We start from the raw sequence: 17003 nt of genomic DNA, 5'->3' as shown, positions 1-17003 counted from the left end.
TTTTTTTTTTTTTTTTTCGAAAGCTTTTTTAATCCGTCAGTAATTTAAACTTCTCGTCTCCGCGCCTACCGCCGAATAATCAATTTGGACAGAAGCAAAAAGCTTAGGATGCGAAAGGTCTAATTTTCAATATTCATGAGAGTCGGACAGTGACAGCGAGGAAGAGGGATGCTCAAAGAGTCTGGATGAACGAAAGAGATAAAGAAGCTTTTTGGCCACTGGCAAGAGATTAAAGCTCAAAATATTTCAAAAATATTCTTCTTTGCCACCCTTTCATTTTCTCGTGGCAGTCCTCCGGAGTTTCAACCGTAACTTCACCTTCGAACAACCTAACCTAACCTAACCTAACCTAACCTAACCTAATCTTAACTACGTTGAGGATAAAATTTTTCTGCCACGTCGTCGTTTTTATCCATGAGCCACTGCAAGAATCAGTCCGTGCCATATACCGGGTGAAGTAAAGGAACTGGAAAACGTAAAAGAAGAGGAAGAATTTAGCGAGAGCGAAAGCTAAGAGCTGACTCACGACTTCCTACGAGAGTCACGTACCCACTGTAGAAGACGTGAGCTTCCAGCTCCACTTCCCTTTCCTATACCTCTACTTCCTCGTCCACTTCCTGCTTCCCATTCGTCCCTTGGACCTCTTGGTAGCCATTTTTATTCGTTTCTCTGTACTTTTTAATTTGGATGAAAGACCAGAAGGAAATGAACCCGCGGTCCAGGGGATAGAAAAAAGTATTACGTTTTATCAATCCTTCCTGTATATTTACAACGAAATTCCGCGATCATCAATTCGAGGAGGGTATTACTGGGAAATCGGTTTTTTTTATTTTCTTCAAAATAATGCAAAAATAATGAACAGTCATTACTGTCGCTAAGAGACTTTGCTGACTGAAACGCAGAAATATTACGCATATACATATCTGACTGCATAGCGAAGTTGGACTATTAACATTTTTGAATTCTTAATCGACATGCAAATTCGCGAGTCGTGATAACGATCTCTGGTTGGGCGACAACAAAAATCGGGCTACGTTTTCAACAAGAAATACGGTACCACGTATTATGCTGGTGCAAGTTTTACCCTACGTTAAAGTTCAGAGTCTGTCGTTCGCGTTGGTACCGATGAGATCAGATATAATTAAAAGTATCTCGGATGATTGGATGAATTTTTGTATGAGGTAGTAAGAAGTTTCTGTTAAACTGAATATACGTATCGTAGCCGACGAAGGCATGAATTTTAACTCGTTTATGAAAAACAATTTAAATAATCCCCCACGACGATTTCACAGCTACGAACTGATTTTGTATTCCTTTTTCGAAAAATCCAAATTTACCTTACGTCATCGAATGATACAATTTTCGAAAAATCCTCAAAGTGCATTCTCAATGTACCCTGTACAGTGACGCATATTAAATACATCGAAAAAAAATTTTTGAAAATAATCGTGACTATAAAATTTGAAAAAACGCTGAAAATTGCCGTTCGACAAGAAGTGCCGAAGATTCGAGTAAAGAAAAGCCACGGAAGAAACAGGGCTGATTGTATGATCAAATTTAAAAACCGGATGTTATATATGTATCTCACTCTTCCTCCCAGCAGACCACTCCATCTGTCAGCTTGTTTCGGATAAATGGCGAGAGCCTGGAAGCGGCGAAATAAAAATTAAATATCCCACGTATAAAGGAATCCTCTGAATTTTTTACGAGACTCTCTCGCCTCTTAATGGCCACTGGACTCGAGAAGCTTTAATATATTCGCGCACCCCACCAATACTATTACTACCCCCCTCTTACGGTTCATAATCCCTGTCCACGACTTCACTAATTGTCTCCGCTTACGTAACTACACACGAAACCCCCATTCTATCCCATCGAAACACACGAGAAGAGGTCAACGACCTAAAACAAACTTTTCGCATAAAAGGTTGCAGTTTACAAGTTTTCTACAGGGTGTACATTCTGTTCATATATCATATGCATGTCTATACTATTACGTACCTGTCATCAAGAGCAACTTATTTTTTCCTTAACACTTGATAAACTTAATTATCTCTATGCTTCTTATACGACCTAGTATTTTTTTTATACAGGACGTTTCAGTTTATATTTTTATTACTAGGCAATATACAGGGTCACCAGTTTTATTTAGGTACCTGTATTACATCTACTCGTATCGACCTATCTCCCCTTATCTATAACCCTTTACCTTTCCACCTACACAGGGCTCGGTACCTATATAACGGGCAGACTCGTTCACCTAGAAAGTTATCGGCGACATATGCGAAATCCATGAATATTCAAAAGCAACCATCGAACGAACCGACGATATTTCAGTACAGCTGCCCTCCGGGCGACGTGAAATTTGCTTCGTCGATACAGCAACGTATATCGTGGTAGGGAAGTTATACCGAAGCTTGCGAGACGTGGACTCGCATCGGAAAATATCTGGACATGGCTGATGCTGATAGAACTTTGACCCGGGTCGTGTCAGGATCGTTGGAATTAACCGATATAGGTATACATGGGATTATGGGAAAAAAAATTATTTTTTTTTTTTACAGTCAATTCTTCGTTAACATACCTACAGTGGACTATTGGTTGCTGCTGCGGCAGAGCTTTTTTTCGGACGTAGCACGACGAGGACCTCGGACGTGGCGAAAAGACGGAAATGAGTCGATGATTAATGGGCTATGAATTTCCGTTCCATTTGCTTCTTCCGGTGAACGACAAATTGCGGGTTATTGTCAGATTTGGTCTATCGATGCTTCGCTCTTCGCGCACGATTTTTCGGGCTGTTATTAAATACTCGCTATTGGATTGAAAATGCTATGAGCATTAAAAAAAAAAAAAAGTGAATGAGGACGTGCATACGAAAAATAAATCTTCATCGAGCCAACATTTTTCCCGCTCGAGTGACAAAAAATACGAATGTGAAAAATTAAAAAGCCATTTTTCAAAAATCGCTTGTCGACGTTACGTCGTTTGTTACTGGCGATGCCGTGTGGAAGTTTTATTGAAAAATATGTTGTTTATACAGTCACACACAAATATATAACTGTCCGTTATGACAGTTCAAAGTGCATTTATTCCATTTATTCGTAAAATACCGGCCAACCAATAATCGACGCCAAATTCGATAAGCCGATCCACCAATTCGAAACAAAAGAGTCAAAAAGAACTGTGTCGTGATCGATACAAAAATACGTCTGCGATCGTCATGGAAGCTTTTTAGATTCATGTACTAAATTTTGTAAAGTCATCACAATAATAGTTTTTACCATTGAAGCCGTATAGACACACATCCATAAGGAAAATATGAAGCGTGCAGGTTCGAGTGAAAATTATGCAAAAACTGCATATAGAAATTATTTCGAATGCATCGTAAAGTGTGACGGTTGAATGAGGCGATCGGTACGCCACCTTGAAAATGCAGCTTTAAGCGCTGTGAGCGATGTTGAGTGGCAAATGATTTCGATATCTGTACATTTTTCGAAAATATTCGGTTTTTTAACTTTTCTTTCTCCTACGATTTTATTCTCGTTACCCACTGACTTTTACCGTCTTTTTTTTTTTTTAATACATAAAAAGTAAATGGAAAAGGTGCGTGAATGTACACGCACGCGAAACACTACGCACGTGCGTTATATAAAATTGACATCGCACCATATTCATATCACGGTTCTGCAGTGAGTTTACTGCGAGTAACCTGCTTCATATATATATATATAAAATGGAATAAGTGCTGTAATAACTCTTCCTCCCCTTATGGCTGACGCTCTACGTACTTACCTGTACCGCATTCGTATATAGACTGTTCGGTCCATTTAAAAAATGCAGAGCTATATACGTACATAGGCATCTTCACTATGGGATTCACTTTACGTTTCACGTGAAATGACGTTTGCCGATTGGGATTAGTAAGTAATTAATTAACCCGTAAAAGGACATTCGTACCTATATCCTTGAGCAAAGAGAAAGACCCGTATCAGGTTACAAGATAAACGATATGTCGCAACCCACATCAAATTTGATGTGCAACTTCACCGCCAACTAAAATCTCTTAGGTAAATTTCTCCTGTGGAATTAGTGAAACTAATGTAGTACGTTCAACAGTTACTGCTCGTATGACGAAAGTATTAAATTATTAAGTGCCTCTAATTGTAAAAGGTCTACAAAGCGTTTACGGTACTGTCAGTTCGATAAGTCAGGTACCTTTTGGGCTTATGTGCAGTGTGAGTCTCTGACGTCAAATTTTGTTAACGAATTACGAGTCAGTTGGCAGGGATTGTTATTTTTGAGTATTCTACCCTAATCTTTTTCGGGCCCAATGCATCCGTGGACGTACGTATTATTTGGTATATTGCCAATTTTTTTTTCACGTCACGTTTCTCCTCGTACGCGAAATTTATATTTTCGCGCTTCGGGATCAGTTGAAGCTCACCAGACCATATTCAGTAATTACGCATTTCGCTAATAACTGCGGACCGGTTAGCGGACCGGTATTGTACGGTCTATGGTATTATCGAACGTTTCTGCAAAATGCAAAATATTGTACTGGACGATAATAGCGAAATCGCGGACAGTCAATGGGCGGTGGACGATTTTGCGAAAATAACGAACAACAAATTGAGATAACGTCTAACGTTATGGTTGCATATAATTTTTGCAAAATCGACCGAGTAATAATTTTTAACGAATTTTTCCTTTTTTTTATATAATTTACAATTAACGAGGTACGGTACTATTGCATTACAATGAAAGTTCAGATGGTTTTGCAGTCGCGCAAATAAATTGCACGTAGGACAAAGATCGTTAATGAGCGGAAGTACTACGAGTCGAGTGAAACTTACGTCGGTTTTTGACAATGCAATAAATAAAAAGATGTGAAAGGAAAAGCCAAGTGAAATGACGGTAGTGCAAAATTTTTGCAATTTATTATCGCAATAAGCCAAGAATTTTTGCAAACATTAATGTCCTAGAGCGTCTGGCAATGATATTCATATTTTAGTCGAATTTAGTAAATAAATGAAGTTCTCCACAATTTCATTATTTCGAATTATTAAATACATTCCTCGCTAACCCAGCCACCTTCACCCACTTAATAAATTATCGAACGACAACCCTTATTCGTTTCGCAATATACATAAAGAATACATTACACGCTCATGAAATTCATTTAATAATCAGCATCGATATTGTATCATATTATTCCATATCTCATGATGACGTTGAACTCTTCGCACTAATGACTTTTCCACCCTTATTCTCAGCTAATACATCAATCGACCGTAAAGGCACAAAGTATATAGTATATGTATATATTGTATATATATATATTAGTAGTTGTACAGTGAAGATACACACAGTCGAATTTTATATTGGCGTTTAAGTATATGTAAAAATTATTTATTTTGATAGAAAATCGTACTGAAGAAATAAATTGTCATAGGTGATTATAGGATTGGATGGGATAAGGGGGGAGGGGAGGGGGGAGTGATTTTCGAAGAGGGAATATTATAGGATCAGCGAAAAGGGTTGAGCCTTTCGATACGAATGTTGCATGGATGATAAGGAATTTTCCCATTCATCACAACTATGGATGATAAGCCGAAATATATAGTCGATTTTGTGAAAACTCCGTAAGCCTCTATAGAAATTGAATTAGTACATTTATGTAGAAGTTGCCGAGATATTGACCACGCAGTTCGGTTCGAATCGAATCGGAACTGAGAGAAACGTTAGAGGGATGGTTAATCCTATGGAGTTAGCGTCAGTCAAACTGAGTTACGACTAACGCAGCATGCTACGCTATACCCTGTTTAACGTAAATTATGACAAATTACAGATCCGTCGATAATAAATAGTGCGTTGATCTACATTTGCAATAGACAACCCATGTGTTGTAGGATTTAAATTGCCAAACAATACAATGCTTTTTATCCAAACATTGCTAATTATTGGGCAAATTGTCGCACTGGCTGATTATAAATTTGTGTGCATTTTCTTTCAAATATTTTCAGTATCAATATTACGTGAAAACTCGACACGAAGTCAAGTTTGATAAGAACGTTGGAGATGTACGAAAAAATTGACAGTCTCGTGCGATTGGCTTTTCGCAATCATATCGTAATTTTTGACTTTTCAAAGAATTTTCGAAACACAAATTAGTTGAAAATTTAAAATTGGCAATTCCGCTAGTCCGTAAGATCGTAAGCCGAGGGTACCTCGAATTACGAGAATCTTGTTTATTCAATGCTATGATATATGTATATTATAACTCATAACTCATGCATAAAATCTGTTGACGTAAAAAGCCACGTGGATTACCATAAAAGTTAAATACTAATTGGAAATACGCGTTTGAACGTACAACTAAAAAATCAGGTACTTTCATATCCTTGTAGATGGCTCTGTACCGATTATACCATTTATTTGCCGATCGAACAGATCGGAACATCGATTGGATCGATCCAATCAGTCCAACGAGATCTACGAGTCGCGAGAGCGCGGCTGACTTCAATTTACTATATTATTTGAAATATTACCCGAATTCCAATAAAACAGCAATACACTCCACGAGTCGACAATTTTACGAATTACAGCCAAAACCCAAGTGACTTTCATCGAACGATACGAGAATCAGCAAACAAAAAAAAAATTGACAATCCATGTCAAATATAAATTCTCCAAAATTCCAAACCAACGTAGACATTAATTCGAGTAGATTGTCTCGTGAACGCAAGCTTGATTAATAGGACTCCTGTAATTACCATCAGTCGGTAATTAAGTTTCCTATACCGAAACTCATTACAGGAGAGCATTAGAGGCAAACAAACAAAAAATTGTTCAGACAAGCCCCAGCACCGTGAAAGCCAGGTAACCTAATAGCTGTGATAGTGCAGCGAGGAAGAGAAGCCCGAAAATAGAAATCTTGAAAATTACGTCATCCGATCACAATGACGTAAGGAGAAGAACAAATAAAGGAGGCCTGTAGCCGTGCGCTTGAAATCCTCCGGAGAGCAATGCATTGAGGCTCCCATCGTTTCGGCAGGTCGTTACACGGTACGTCTGCATTATGCGGTGTTTGCGTTGGTATTACGATAGTAAAGTAGACAAGGGGAAAAGGGAGAAACGGGAAACGCACTGTTTGCTATTGCCCGGCTCGTGGTTATTGGAGTGCCGTTCTGTTTAGCCTGGACGATTATGCTAAATTATTGTTTGCAGCCGTCGTATCCTATTTGTCCATTGGCTAGTTTTGACCAGTCACTGCAGCTTCCGATTGGTCCTTTGTCATTTCTGTGCAATCGCCTCTTTGACGTTATGACGTAGGTACCATTCTTATCATCGTGGGGGAATATCAAATTTTCAGGCTATACTCAGTTTTAATAACTCTTCGCGAATGATGCGAAAAATTGAAATTTTTTCCTGATAAGAAAAAAATCTTATTGACTCAAGATTTTATTTAATAATTTTTAACACATAACGGTGCTTCGATGTTCTTTCGGTTCGTATTAATTAATCGAGATAATTAAAACTCATTAAAGGACCATGATACTTAACGCTATTACATTAGACGAGAAAGTTTCGCGTATACCGTGTACGGCGTAACTCCTTGTCGGAATTCACAAATAGAGACTAGGAAGAGAAGTAATCAAAGTTCGATCAGTCAAAGCATCTTCGGTCCACTTCATCCCCCTTCGACCCCCATGTTCATCACGGTACACTCTTGCACTCACTGGCACCCTCTCTCCATTCTCAGCGAACAGAGCAAGATTAATGTGCGTCATGATTATCTGAGTGAAAACGTTGATACCCTCGAACAATCATAATAGCTCTGGGGCTGAACTTTCCACCCTCACTCCGCGAAATGGCTGAACCAAAGCAACTTTTCGTATCCGTGTGATGCTGCATCGCCAGCTATGCTTTTTATCGTCGAAGGAAAGATTTTCTCTCTGTTCAAGAAGTATCTGGTCTTCCTCGCTCCCCATACTCTATATGCGAAATGGGGATGATAGTCCCAAAACTCTGTGAAGGATGTAAATGACTGGTGAAAAAAAAAAACAGTAGGAAATCCTCGGAATACGAAATTCACGAGCTTTCGGTTTTTGGAGGAAAAAAATAACTTTCCTAGTTCGATACCAATCACACGTACACGGAAGAAAAATCCCTAGGGTACATTAAGGATTTTTTATTTGACCCAAACATTGATTTATGCATATGAATTCCAACCGAGACATTGGATTCGATTATTCGCGGATATCAGATTTCTAATTTATTCCCACTAAGCTATCTCTATTTAGCTTCCCATATCAGGTAAGAAATTCCAGAGAATCAATTTGGAGATTTACTCAGTATACAAACAAACGTAGTCTGAGTCTCGAACTATTATAATGTACAGTCGAAGCAGATGAAAGTTACGTAATTCAACTTTCTTCATTAACAATTTCACAGACCGAGATCATTGGAAAATACGACAAGGACGTATTACAATTACCCACGCGCATGCGCATTATTTCATTAAATATAATAAAAAATGTTACACGAATGTCATTGATAGATTAAAACAGACGCCACAAGTTTCGAACGCTCGATTTCCCTTTTAAATATTCCCGCGCATCGCGCTATACGTAGATAAGTAGAAAGAACGCAGTGCGCTCAGCCAAACATCCGCAGTGCCTTAATTCACTGGAGCACCAGGGGTGCTCGAGCACAGCAATGCATCAGTGCGTTACCCAAGACTAATTAGAGTAGCAACCGTAACGAGCTACCAAACAATAATTGCAGCAGAACGGGTAAACGTTAAACTGCAAGAAAAAGAAAAAAAAACAATATACATATATCTAATTGTCGTAAATTCCCAGAGCGTTCGGAAAGTGGAGTAATCTCTACCGAAAGTGCAGTAGGTTGTCCGTATCTTATTGTGCAGTATGCACCACGGGGGGTGTCGTTTACTTATGAACCCCATGAGATTTACAGTTAACCCCGCCAGCCCTGAAAATCCGTTTATAGAAACTATATGACGCCGCTTTCAGTGTTAACCATTTTAGCGTGTCTACTAAACCACTAATAGCAATTTACCACACATACCTAACTCCACCCTTAGCCATAGTACATTGGGGTAGGTTACCCGTACGTACCTAACTCCCGCATCGAGTCGGCAGGGAGATTTTGCGGTTCTAGATGCATCCCCTGTACAAGGCAGCCACATTACAGCGTCATCGCCTGTCTACGAAGCCCCGGCCCCTCCCTCATAACTTGTTCCCCGTACGTCATAATCCTTTGGTAAAATTCCTACATACCCCACAAGATCCCATTCGTTCCCATTAAGCACGTTCGGAATGGTTGGAAGTCGAATTCACCTCGTATACATCCCCCATCCCTGTCCCATACAATCCTGTGCTTATTCACTGCCGGCCGACCGGCCAAACACAATTTCGCGAGACTCCCCGAATATTAATACGCTAATTCATTTCGTAGCTTTTATACAATACCCCGGTAAACTGGCACGTGAAACTTTTTCACGGTGAAATTAATGTTCGTTTTAAAAATTCAGCCATGCGGATGCCTAAGTGATTTAGAGTTATTTTATATAATATCGAATCGAATTTTTGGAGTCCTCAAAGTGTACGGTTCATTTTAAGAAATTGTCCTAAAAGTATCGCACAGTGGCAGCTCGTATTCGTAAAACACTACGTAGCTACGTAGGATGGTTTAACTCACATTCAGAGACTAGACGGCAGACAGAGAGCAATGCATCAGCGGTTAATGAGCAAACTTTAATATTCTCCCGGACCAACCCAGCCCAACCTTTCTTCGCTCTACCAGCCTCACTTCAACCGTATCCTCTCTCACAGTGCACCCGGCGACATGCACGACCCATACGATGCACACGAGCGCCATCATTATCATCGTCGTCGTAACACACTACGTATACGTTAGTCCGCCCTTCCGCGTTACACTTTGGAAACTCCTCTCTCTTTACGCCGGCAGCGCAATGCTTTGTAAATTCGTGTACCTCCTTGGCCTTTGCTGGAATTTCAATCGATTCTACCGCCGCCCTAACCCTTGGTGTTTTTCCATTCAAACAACAATTTGGCAATTTCGTCAAAAGAACGTGCCAGGCTACGACATGCTTTTGGTCTTGGGTATATTTTCGTAGTGGCATATTTTTCTGACATTTTTCGATTTTCAGTAAACGACGATTTGTAATAACTTTTTTTTTCGATTTTTTAAAAATGCCAATTAAAATTGGTATACGGAGAATACACAAGGAGCACAATTACAAACGGTCTCCTCATCGCCACTTGCTCCCCCTTAAGCAACTCGCCGAGGTCGTTAACACATTCTTGGCTTTCTCGCTGCAAAATTTCCCGCTGATACTCGCAAAAAAGCTTCATATTCGAGCTTAATTTCTCGCGGAATTCCCACCACCTTACGAAAGTGCAGAAGTTGCAGGCCATTTGTCCGACCTCTGGGTATACGTAGCACTTGTAATTTCGAGACACGGAGACCCAGCGCCACGTTGAAATTACTTTATTTCGCAAACTAGTGCGAGACACGTCGATTTACCCGTCAAATAACTCGAGACAATTTAGCCACGTACCTCGTCGTCCTCGATTTGACAAGGCAATTTTACGTTATGCAAAATGTTAGGGAGACACAAATTTTTTCTCTTCGGTAACGTCTTTCCGCCCTTTACCTTACGAAAAAAGAAACTCCTTTCGAAAGGTAATATTAAAATATCGCTATCACAAAAAAAAAAAACTTATCAAACCCCATACATATCCTATTGTCGATAATCGGCAATTACAAAAGAAAAAAAATTCACCCGATACTTAACTCTCTCTCAAGTCTCTGGTTATATCCGTTAGAGGCTCAATTTCCCAGTAATCCGTCCGCAGCACGGAAAAGTGTCCTTCCCTCTTAACTACCCCAGCAGCATTAAGCCGTAGACCTTGATGCCATCCCTGACTAAGCTCATAGTTATATCTAGTTCCTCAACAGGATGATACCAGGGTAGTAGACATATATATTCGTATAGGTCAAAGAGAGGCTAGGATGGATAAGAGAATATATACATATACATATGGATATACATATATGTATATATAAACAGTACGTGTAGGTAAACCGGTTTGTAGGTGCCAGCCCGTCGCTATATACGTATATATACGTACACTCCTATCTCCATAATAGGGAAAGCCTATATTCTCTTCGCACTAAATCCTTCAACCTTGAAACCATTACAGAGGCTCTCATTTGGCCGCATACCTTCGTGGAAGACGTCGAAATGGTTTTGGGCGAATACGTAATCCTCAACAAATTCATCGTCCTTCGTAGCGGCACCCAGGGTGTTTACCCTGACGAGTATGACGACGTCTGTGCGTGCCTCGAATTATCCATACCTATGGGAACAAGAGGGCGTGCATGCTTTGTACGCATTGTGCTTTGCAATCTAACTCAACCCGGTAATCTCTGAGCAACCGGATACAAGGTACAGCACGGTTCAAAAAGTTTTACGACATGGCGACGACACGACAGTCGGTGGTCTTGCGAAAGAGGCTGGTTACACGAACGTTCTTACGTCACCCTATTATTTCTTATCAGCTTATCACGTACTCGATCGACCTTCAGTTTAATTATTTATTGCATTCTTAATATATCTATAGTGACAGTGGGGTATCACAACACAGTACAATGGCCCTTAGGCATGTCTGACTCCGTACTGACCTTACCTACTGCGCGCCTGTAATTTTTCCCGAAAAATTTATCTTATCATTTTACTATCTTACATTACGGTCTTACGTGAAATTATAGTTGAAAAATCACTCAAAGGATCCGTCATAATTTTACGCGTTGGGGGAAGGATGATTTCGCTCAGGATGGCTGCGCGTTATAGATTATTCTCAGCTATTCCTCCTTATTCACGTGATTATACGGAGTATCTACGCGTTTCCAGGACTGTACGCACCAGTCTAATGTAAGCCTATATGGGAACAGGAAACTGCAGTCTAGGCCATGTATGTTCTTCGAGTATACGATATGAGTGGATTTAAGGATTAGCACGTGTGCAGCTGTCACGTATCGACGAACCGAATTCTATTGTCCGCGAAAATACAAAGGACCTGTGTGCACATCTAAAATCATGGATTATCGCAGGGATATGTTTATACGTTTACCACGATTTTATCAGATCGTATATGTATAGACGCGTTGACGTATACATATCGGTGCTTTTTAATACTCGATTATCGACAACGGACATTGGCTTTGAATTTCGTAAGGGAAGAAAATAATCTCAGTGCTTCAAGACAATGAAGGATTTTACGAAATATGATTATCCCTTATTGGGTGACTTCCTTTGTTTGGATCGTGAAATTCATTCCGCGCACGGAGGACTCTTTTACGTTGTAAACGCTAGGGGCATAGTCCCCTGTCAATAAAATCAATGTTTCTTTACGCTGAATTGTTTACTCAGTGTATATATATATATATATATATATATATATATATATATATATATGTATATTGAAAGCTGAAAAGTGGAATTTACAGGATTACCTTACAGGATTTACCTTCATCCGCATCCACAAGTAATTACATACGGTCGCCTTGAATTTGGGTTTTCAGTGGGACGTTAAAGTTAGGATATACCTTGCGGATCTTAGTTTGTCTGAGAAGGTCCTACGGTACTTTCACCAGACGACGGTGCTCGCCGTTTCCTAAGGAAATCCTTAATAATTCATTACGCCATTAGTGCAGGACTGACGGGAATTTCAGTTTCTTGACTGCTTGGGTCTCGCTCAGCTTTAAGGCTGGTCCGCAATTTTCGGTTTAATGAATTTTCATCGTACACTTTTTCGTTTACCTCTTTACGTACACATACGCCGATACTATTTCGATCGTAAAAATATTGGCAGTATTTTTCGTACGTGAAATTTAGTGTCTCACATATGCTTCGAGATTGTATCGTTGGGTATGGGTACACATTTTTTATATTTTTCCTCTCTAAAGTCTCTTCGGAATCGTATATGGAATAGCGAGGGACTAGAGTGCGTGCGAGTGAGAGAGAGATACGAAATGATACACGTTAAAGTACTTTTTTTTCGTGTTTTCATAATTTTCCCATATACTCACACGAGATAAAACGCTAATGTTGAACTGTATTTTTATTTTAAGTCTCGTCGCATTTCGAAGACGACGACGGGAACGTGACAAAAAGTTATTACATTTTTCTTTGCAACCTGGGTAAATGTGGCTTTGTCCTGCCGTCGCAGCATCCGTTTCGCAAAAGAATGAGACTGGACTTTACTGTAAAATTTTACAAAAGAATAAAAAAATTATATTTAAATTTTTATTATTTTTCTCAACTTTTCATCTCGCATCCACTCAGTCGTATATATCTATACTCAGTATAGCTAATCTCGTGCCCAACTTTATCTAGATGATCATGATAATATTACATATCGAGCAACCTGTCAAAATCTATGTACAGTCATACCCATAAGTCCAACTGAATACATTCGCGATATCGATATCCCATAACCGCTACAGTATACAGCTTCGCGTATAGTCTCGTCAGAAACTGTTACGAATTACAGTCTAACTTGCAGTATAACTATATATACATATACACAGACGCATAATTCTTCCCTAACAAATTCATTACGTGCGCGTCAGAATTGCCGATATAACATTGAGAAATTTCGACTGACCCCTCCATACCAAAATTCAATGTCATTGATATCGATCGATACCAATTTACACATATATGTCTTATCCACCATTTTTTTATTTTCACTCTTTCATCTTCTCTAATCTCATTCTCCTTTTCCCCGTCGCGCAATACTTTCTTCTCCACGATGTGGATACTGCGGCTGGCTTGTCTAATCTGTCAATAACCGTCAACCATCAGTAATACCAGTAATCTGTACAAGGGATAGCAGCATGCTCGTCAGTCGAGTGCAGACCGTCGCCTGTGTCGGACACGTGCTCAAAGGATGTCGTAGGTATACTGCGACTATTGTAAACACAGTACGCCTGTATGCTACTTCCTGCAAAGCAGCCCGTCCCAAAGTAACCTAACCAATGAGCCCTCATGGCCGTTGGTGATGGACGTAGGAGACAAAGGGAGGGAAGGTTCGTCGGTCGTTGCATACTACACAATATCGGTGCCAGTAGCTCGCGGGCGTGTTACGCCAGTATACGTTTCACAGGCAGAAACCAACAAAACATGTCGAAACTTGTATCGGCTGTATCAGTCGATGTTGAATTATGCGAAGGGCGTGACTGGAATATCGCACTTTACATCTAGCCAGTACGCAAGAACGAGTCTACGTATTATACGGAATTATACGAGCGCCTAAGAAGGGTAGACGTATACGAAGACTTATTAGTGACAACTGGAAGGGCGATGTATATAGGTATACCAAACGAGTGGTATTTTTTCAAAGCGACCACTTTTTTTTTGTAATATAATTCGGACGATATGAGGGTAGCGATAAAAACATATTTTATACGACCTTTCGCTCTACCACCTTCGACTTTATTATTACCTGTATGTAGGTATAGTCGACTCTGCCTAACAAACTGGAAACGCCTGAAGCAGCCTCTCGCGTTGCTGCCTCTGACGTATTAATTAATACCACGGTTAAGCGTAGCCGTTCTCGTTCCCGGGAACGTGATTAAGAACGGTCAGAAAGAAGCGTGATTTATGGCGAAACAAGTGACTGCCGCGAGAGCGTCGTTCGTTGTAGGCGTCCTTGTGCAGTGGGAGTCGTGCGATGTTTTGACGTGACTTTGTTTTTCTTTTGCTAAAGCGACCGGGGGGTTTCATGACGAGCGACACCGGGACGTCGTTTCGGTGTCCGTGAGGTCGGATTGGAAATGTAGGGGGTAAACGGAGTGACGTTTAAACGAGTAAGTGACTGTTGTATGTCTTTTTTTTTTGTTTTACAGAAATCCAAACGCCATGGAGCATCACGGAAGAAGCGACGCTTTTCTACCGGCGAGTCGTGAGAAAAGTCGTTTTCGGAGCGTCACGTGGGAACAATACGATCCCGTGCATCAGAAATACTTAGAGATTGGTAAGTCGTACTTTACTGTTTCCTACTGCAGTGAGAAAATATGAAACTTATTCTAGCCATTGTTGCCGTCTTTATTTGTATGCTAAATATAATCTGTCATGGGAATTCTGACGTTTGTCACGCTTGGGAATTAATGTACTTAGAAATGTCCGATTGAACACGACTATTTATACTCGAACGATTCCATTCAGTGTTACCAACTTTTAAACGTAACAGTTTTGAATTCCGTTGTTGGCAATGGGATTTCTTCGAATAACTAAGCAATTACGAGTATACAAATTTAGCCGGTGGGTTCTAACAATACTTATTAATATCATTGAGAGTAGCTGTAAGTCGAGTATACAACTTGTGTAAACTTGTACATTAATAACAGGTTATGATTAGGTTTAAAACAAAAATGACTAACGGTAGGGAACTTTGCATTGGCATTTCAATCCATTATAACCTAACATAACCTCCACCAAACCCGTCACAGCTCCAAGTGGCTGGGATTGGTTAAATTTTGAAAGTTCAGTGTGACCGCCGCTTTATAATATAATTTGTAAAAAAAATTCTTCTTGTAACTTTACAGAAAAGTCGCAGTGTCATGGAAATTTAGTTATTTTATGCAAAGGTCTGATCAAAGTGCGTAAGGGTATATATACAGGAACACCCTGTATATCTGTTAGTTACACTTTGACGATTGATGATTTACTTTATCTCACGTACACGTGAAAACTATATCGGATACTTAACGAAATTGCAAAATAATTTTCAAATAATACAAAATTCGCTGTAATGGACGTTCTGACGTAATATTGGATGAAATTCTGAAATTCATGTCGTGTGTACATATTTATACTTATATGTATATATATATATATATATATATTCACCCTCTGTGCCGAGAAACAATCTTTCACGAGGTTACGCGCAGGCTGTAAGGACTCTTCGGAAATAACGTAAGTCATCTGTGCGTGTAGCGAAAATCATCGTTTAATCGAGCGTTGTGGCAGCCACAACCATCCCGGGCTTATACTGCGTAACGAATTATAACGTTTCAGCCAGCACGCTATTTACTATTACGTTGCGTCATTATAGTGCCTCTGCTGTTCTGTCACGAAGATGGCGCCTATCAACGCAGTGTAAATGCATATATGTAGCTTTAAGTCACATTTATTAGGCGGCCAATGGGTTGAATTCGTGCTGCGAGTGTCAATGGATGGAGCAAACGCAAAGAATTTGGAGATTTAATAACGAACGTACATAATTCGCGAGTGACAGAAACGACAAACGGTAGGTTTGTTTATCTAGGTTTTGTTCAAAGGCCTATTGGGAGCTTCGATCCAGCATCCCGTGAACGATTAACAAATTAGTTCATATAATTAAATTTCTAAAGTCACCGCAGCCTGTCAAATCCTCGCGCACCGAATGACGACAGCGACGACCAATGGGAGTCACGGGCAGGTGACGACAGATTTCCCGAGTTAATTTTAATACGCGACCACTATGACGTAGATCCTATAACGATGGGAAAGTTTGAAAAGTGAAATACGAATTTCAAAATGAATTTACAGTTTCAATCATGTAATGTCAGAAATACATATGTGTAAATAGCGAATACGTATATCGATCGAGTCATTAATGCTTACGAAGCGAATGAAAGACTACAAATGAAAGTTTACAAAATCCAAAAAATCATTCTGCGCGTAAGGCATGCGTTCCGAACGAAGAAACGAGGGAAACGCGACTATCATTTCTCATTCGGGATGAAAAATCGCAAAAACTGATAGCACCCCCTACTATAACATCCACTTCCACCCCGTCCCACCCCTCTTCTCTGTTACCGGCCTAAGAAAAATGTACCGGAAAAATTGTCCGAGGAGTGATTAATTTTACCCTTGTGTCCCGGAAAGAGAGGAGGGGGGGGGGGGG

At 39.9% G+C, this 17003-nt stretch overlaps 1 protein-coding gene across 9 annotated transcripts in view; it reads left to right on the top strand.

Annotated features, from left to right (window-relative positions):
• The window catches only part of LOC107264359 (neuroligin-4, X-linked), a 206127-nt gene that overhangs the window by 158062 nt on the left and 31062 nt on the right, over positions 1-17003 (top strand). For all 9 annotated transcript variants that reach the window (XM_025081401.1, XM_015732549.2, XM_025081400.1 and 6 more), the window contains one exon: positions 14962-15089. In XM_025081401.1, coding sequence (XP_024937169.1) covers positions 14962-15089 — 128 coding nt within the window. The remainder of the gene's footprint in view (positions 1-14961; positions 15090-17003) is intronic.

The sequence above is a fragment of the Cephus cinctus genome, unplaced genomic scaffold, assembly GCF_000341935.2.
Source record: "Cephus cinctus unplaced genomic scaffold, Ccin1 Ccin1_scaffold0168, whole genome shotgun sequence".
Lineage (NCBI taxonomy): Eukaryota > Metazoa > Arthropoda > Insecta > Hymenoptera > Cephidae > Cephus > Cephus cinctus.
This window is presented reverse-complemented; position numbering and strand designations above follow the sequence as displayed.